Genomic DNA, 6,401 nt, shown 5'->3' on the forward strand with positions numbered 1-6,401 from the left:
GATATAGCGTTGCTTTCAGAATCTCTAGGTTTTATGGATAGTCGCGGGGGTTGTCGGATCGATATTCACATTAATTTTTGAGGATGTGATAACTCTGATTGGATGAATCCTTTCCCCCATTTGAACCAATCGGATTCCGAGCGCCATTTTGCACGGAATGCCGAGAACAAGTAGGTGTGAACTTGTTGCAAGTTCTCAAGAACACGCCCCCTACCGATCAAACTAACGGCTAGCATCAAAATACCATTGTATCAACTACTTGCCCAATGAAGATATCCGCGAAGAATCTGTTGTAGACAGCGAACGAGACTACTTTAGGTAGCCTCTGCTGAATTCCGAAGAAAGTTCAGATGATTTCTTGACTTCAGTGGGACATCGACTCACCTAACCGCTTCCTGTAGGCTTTGATAGAAACGTCAAACCACACTCGTTGAACCTTTAAGTGCATTGTATGTTGGAAAGGTGGGATCACCGGACTCCAAGAAACATGTGTTGTACGACAGCGGTCAAACTATTTTTGGGCCGACGTGGAATTTTTCATCGGCCAATTCGTAACAGAGACTGCTACTGCCCAAATCCGGTAACAAACGCGCGATCATATCAGGTTATTTTTGCATCTGCGCTCTTTTGCGGTTTCCCCGTGGAAGAGGTTGGTAAACAACCTGGCTGCTTAGATGTAGGCTGATTCCGACGAAAATGTTTGTCTTCTACGGTCACTGCTGTTTTTCTCAAAGAAATGTCATCGTGTTTTTGCGAGAGGAATGACCCGGAAAAATCTATCTGGATTTTTGTTTACGAGTACCAATATTCCAAATCATTACCAATATACGATTTTAGCCAAGAAATGGTGCAATCATGGTGTATAAAACTACCTCGGATGTGTTTTCATAAAGGAAACTACTCACAAGTGTTCTGGAAACTCTTCGACAGTCCACGACCGATTTCGCCCTTCTTGGGGCTCGTCAGGTAGGCGCAGTCTCCCAGTTTTCGTCAACATTATGTTCTACTTAAACCCAAATTGAATTATTCCGGTGTGTGATTTGATGTGATTCGTCCGGTCTGAATGTCTACCAAGAAAACACGGTGCGGCAAAACATCAAGAAGCTGAATGACGCTCATAATGATGGTTGAGTCGATGAGCATATAAGGTAATCAGAATTTGGTCGTTGAAGATCAGATGCAGGAACATGCAGGTAAAGAGATAACGCAGAGATGAAGCACGTCAAAAGCCGCTCAAATCTATGGGGTTCGTTTTCAGTTTGAAGGCCGAAATGGGATGTGCGACAAGTTTTGTGATCCGCAGTACAATACTTTGTGGTGTCCCTTAATTACCCACAACAACTAACCCACCGTTACGCACAACTACGCACTGATGATGTCACCTCGATTGGTGATGAAACGTTTGCAACCAAATTACCCAGCTCAGCAAACAAGCCAACGACCACCATCTACGCTACCTTAGCTACCGATATTCTCCTCTATAGAATTACGCAAATTCCATGATCCAACTTCGAAAAATAAAGAAAAATTACAACGAATAATCATATTTTCTTTTATAAAGTCGTGAATAAATGGCAAAAGTATACATAGCATTTATCGATCAGCTTTTCAGTCTGATACCAGCGAGAGGAAGAAGAAATTCGAATCGGAGTTATTCATTATAAAATGTCAACTGAACAGTTGCAAACTGTTGGACAGTGGAGCAAAACTCTCATATGTGTCTTGCTTAACGAGTTCAACGAGTCTTCCTGAACTTTCCTAGATATTCATTGATTGTTACTGAATTTCGATCGAGTGCCACAAGGTACTCCACAAATTCCGTAATGGATCTCACTTTTCAATAGACGCAAAGCGGATTTACGGGAAAACATACTACTCGCACGCTCCCATCAGTAGTGTCACCGTTAAACTCGTAGTCCACCAATCGGTAAACAATAGATTTTTACATCCCAATTATTACATGGACCGTAAGTTTGCCCACAATATGAGAAAACTGAAAGATTAACAGTGGACTTTGGTTACCAATTCCAACTCAGAAACGCATTTAAAAAACCGTGTGCGTATATCACTTGCTTTGCTCTGTCTTTCCATTGATATTTTCCTATCCTGTCAATTCTGATTACAGAAGCTCACATCCGGTGAAGTGCTTTCATGCCCGCTGCGTTTTTAAAACAGTATAGACGTGGATAAATCATTTCTACCAAGTTCACTTTGATGGAGATTGCCAGAACCATATGGATATTGGAATGAACTGAATTCACGCTTCAGAGGGGTCAGATCACAGGATACTAACGACCAGATTATCCGGAACAACTTGAAGAGTTTCCTTCCTTTCGAGAAGTACACTCATTTGCGAACCAATTTGGTTTTCACGAGAGACTCAACTGAATCTCTCGTTTGCCGTATTCTACAACCGAATGTGCTGCACACAGGCCGCATCATGGCACGAGATATCGCAGTATATTTTCGTGAAGGAAACTACTCACAAGGTTGCTGAAAACTCTCCGTCACCCCAAGACCAGTTTTGCTCCTCTTGGGGCTCATCATCAGAAGGCAGTCCAATTTGGTTTCAAGTAGAACATAAGGTTGACGGAAACTGTACAATGCCTCAGCACCGATTGGTTTCAATTACAGGCGAACTCTCCATAGATATTCCTAGATCTCTTCACACTACCCGTATTCCATAAGTCCGTACCTATGATGCATCCATCCACGAAGTCCGTACATACATCCATCCACGCCTCTGGAAACCCCCAGAATTTCATAAATTTTGCCTCCTAGAAGTAGCTTTAGCCGCGATACTAAATAACACCGGTAGGTGAGCTGCCTTCCGGTCACTTTGTAAGGATAGCTGGTCATCTTTCAAATCAGGTGACTCCTTGTCTGTTCTATGCCGTTGTGCATCCAACTCTCCTGGTTTCTATTATCAAGGTATTTTATCTGAATTCGTTAACCTTCAACGACTGTCCACAGATGAAACAGTGTTTCTGACCAAAATTTCTTAAAAATTATCGGGTATTCCTAGAAAAATCAATATTTAGCGATCACTGTTGGTCATCATCATACTTTCAGAGTGGCATTTGCTAGACAGACTGGGAAAGGTAAGTATGGCGCCGTTTTTCTTAGCATCGTTATAATGCTAATCCACGGAAACAGAAGGAGTTTCCAAAGAAGAATGCTGTGAAATTACCATGTATTTTTCTGGTGAGGTCTTGTAATCGCCGATCCCGATCAGACCAATCAGATTCCAGATTCGATCGTCACCACTAGCCAATCAGATTGTAGTTTTATTCTGCTCTCTGCAAAATATACAAGTGAAAGCTTGGGGACAGAAACAAACTACTCAATAAACAGCGCAATGGTGATATCTCCTAGAATGGTGACGAAACACTTGCAAGTAACTTGTTAGGCTAAACGAACAGACCAACAGCCATTTGATCCATAAAGTGCTTGCGCTCTTCGCACACTGGGATGTATCCTAATGAGCTAGTCTCAGTTGGATATCACTGGCACTGTTCAGTTATTTCCACATACACCGCTGTTCACACTTTCGTTGCAAGAATGTGAGCTCTTATATTCATTTGATATCTGATTTAGTTGATTCACAGTCAACGCCCACGCATTGGCATCAAACAATACGCTCAGATGGCTTGCCCCCTGGACAAGGGATCAGTCCGTAATTGGCTGAGAGGAAGAATAATTTTACAAGTGTCACTCGAGGTACCAGTTAGTGTGTGATCATGTGATCTGAGTTTCTCTGACTGAAGGATGATTGGCGCTTCATCCTGTCTGAATGAGTGTCAATCACACTTTTGTTCAGCTGCTACATGCCGAATGGTTTACTGAGTTACTTCAGATACGCAGTACTGACGGCTACCGACAAAAAAGCAGAAAAGCTGCAGGCTTTTCAGAATAGATTGGTCTCACAGACGGGAGGGATCGCAATTACAAAGCAAAACTACCAACCGTGTAGAATAAAGTGGTAATCACGCAACAGATGTATAACTCTAGTTTTTTATTACACTAAGTGAATGAACAAATGAGTTGGTGTTCTCAAGATCACGAATTCCAGTGGAACTTTCCTGATGTCTCAAGGACGATGAAGGAAGAGAAATTTTCAAAAATTTCACGTCTTTCTTTCAGGATTGAAACTAGAAAACAAGACAATGTCTTTATTTCTTTATATATATGGTCTAGTCAAGTTGAATATTATGCTTTTACTAGTGCCCATATCAGTCGCCCCCCCGGCATACAGGAGGGAAGCACACGACTCAGGTCTTACTGCAGCTCATTAACAGTGCATATCATTGGTGGTGCCGGGGATCTAAGTCCCTGCCGTGTGAACTTCTTTGGCCCACACTAAACTCTCCGGAATGTGTTCATGTGCTTGTTTGGTCGAATACCTCGAACGAAGAATCAGTAACCTTGTTGGTTGTTTCGATCAACCGATCAGCTTGTCAGCGAGTCCCATCTTACTTATCAAGCCATAATACAGAAGCAGGGAAACGTGACAAATTTGATAGGCTTGTAGAGGCAGAAAACGTTATATGTCGTTCCGCAACCGAACCGAGATCAATCATAGGCGAATTCGGGACAGTGAAATGTTAAGTGTGAAAGTGGCGGGTGAGCAGAACGCGAACTGAAGCAGAACATCTGCTTAAACTGTCACTGGGTCGCCGGTTCATGATGATGATGATGATGATCAAAGTACTCAAAGACATTAGATTCGAACAGACTTCATAAAATCCTGGAATCGGTCGTTCTATTTCGAGGTAAAGACAACATTATCGCGGTGCTGCAGTCTGTCACAATTACTTTCGAGCTCTTCTTGTGTGACCCATGATCAAATTTTGTGGTTCTTATCCGTGAAAAATTAATTCATTTCTGGTGATATCTGTAACACTTTCGGTGCCTTTCTACCACGCGAGCAGAAGAAAGCATGAAGACTGAGATACTGTCCGACTGGCTAATAGGAGAACCATCTCCCTGAACGTAACGGGGCTACATAACAGCCAATGGAATAACCGGTTTCGTTGAGACAGATTTTATTGGTTGTTCTTCACTCGCCCTTGACAGATGAGTTGTTTTCTTACTATCAATTTTTTTGGCCCGCAACAGTGATCAACAGAGCAGCTGGCTCGCACGTTCATTGTCTTTTTCTGGTTTGGTCAAGCGCACCAGGCTATTACTCGGCTATCCAGACCGAGGTTCACGGTAATAAGAAGGTATTAAGGAGACTGTGGTCCACAACAGTCACTGAGCGCCCCAAAAAGAAAACGTAACGTTGAAAATTGAGTTCCACTCATGGACCTTACGGTCAGTAATTTCGTGCCCTAGACGCTGGGATCTCTCCATATCAATACATTGATTCGAATCAATCACAGCCCCAATCTAACTCTGTAGTCCTTGTTCACAACTTAGCAGACTTAAAACAATTGAGCTATGTGGCGTAGAGTATTTTTGAACAGAACCCAACTCAAATTGCCGCACTTTTTTCTCGGGTGTGGAACACGGCATTTCTCAAGACCTGGACTTGAGTAAGTGTACAAGAATTAATAGCGATCAGTGGCGAAGTAAACTCACGAATACTCTAAAATCCTACTGCGTATGTGCAGCTCATGGTTGTGCGTGGGCTGGGATATTGCCAGGGCGCCCACACCTAAACAGGAGGACGATTAGGGTCCTCAACCAAAGCCTTTGGCTCAAAAGCCTAACCGCAAGGCAGCGGTGTTTGGCGGAAAAATGCAAATGCATTACCATTTCTACGGAACAAGTCGCCATATGTTCCAAACCCCAACCTAGAGGACCAGGAGACTGTGTTCGTCAGACCTCTAACCATTGACCAACCTGGTATGAGAGACTCTGTGAGTGTCGCGGGACACTCCTCAGTATAGCTCAATGGATCGCTGAGGTGCGCAAACCGTCACACCACGGTAAGGTCCAGTCTCTTCGTGACGGAAACCGACATAGCTAGACATAAATCAGTTTCCATGCTAAACATTGCTCTCGTTTCCATCGTTCCCTGAAGAGTGACAGCCACTGTTGCTGGAACCATGGAGTCAGAAATTCTTCTGTTTGCTCTTTTCTCGATCGATCGATCCAATATCGAATTTCGCAGGACAAACTGCCGTATTTATGGTCGTTGGCTTGTTCGCTGAGCTGGGCAATTTGGTTGCAAACGTTTCATCACCAATCGAGGTGACATCATCAGTGCGTAGTTGTGCGTAACGGTGGGTTAGTGGTTGTGCGTTCAGTAGTGTTACGTGTGTGTTGATATACGTGTTGGTAGCCGAGGATGACCTTTGACCGCGATTAGTTATTCCGTCGGGCGGTTCCATTGGTTGTTCCCGTGTCCTCATTCGCCGATGCCCACGTGACTTTTGAACTTGACATCCCTCGCC

The 6,401-nt window shown here is 43.5% G+C and overlaps 2 protein-coding genes across 2 annotated transcripts in view; one reads left to right on the forward strand and one right to left on the reverse strand.

Moving 5' to 3' along the window:
* T265_03252 (hypothetical protein) overlaps positions 1–5,978 on the reverse strand; it is a gene marked incomplete at both ends in the record, with an annotated part of 7,410 nt that extends 1,432 nt beyond the window's left edge. Inside the window, one exon of the mRNA XM_009167685.1 lies at positions 5,922–5,978. Within this exon, the coding sequence (XP_009165949.1) occupies positions 5,922–5,978 (57 nt within the window). The remainder of the gene's footprint in view (positions 1–5,921) is intronic.
* Positions 1–6,401, forward strand: part of T265_03251 (hypothetical protein) — a gene marked incomplete at both ends in the record, with an annotated part of 11,747 nt that overhangs the window by 1,069 nt on the left and 4,277 nt on the right. The gene's annotated exons all lie outside the window — the stretch shown is intronic.

Source organism: Opisthorchis viverrini (assembly GCF_000715545.1).
Source record: "Opisthorchis viverrini unplaced genomic scaffold opera_v5_45, whole genome shotgun sequence".
In the NCBI taxonomy this organism is placed as follows: Eukaryota; Metazoa; Platyhelminthes; class Trematoda; order Opisthorchiida; family Opisthorchiidae; genus Opisthorchis; species Opisthorchis viverrini.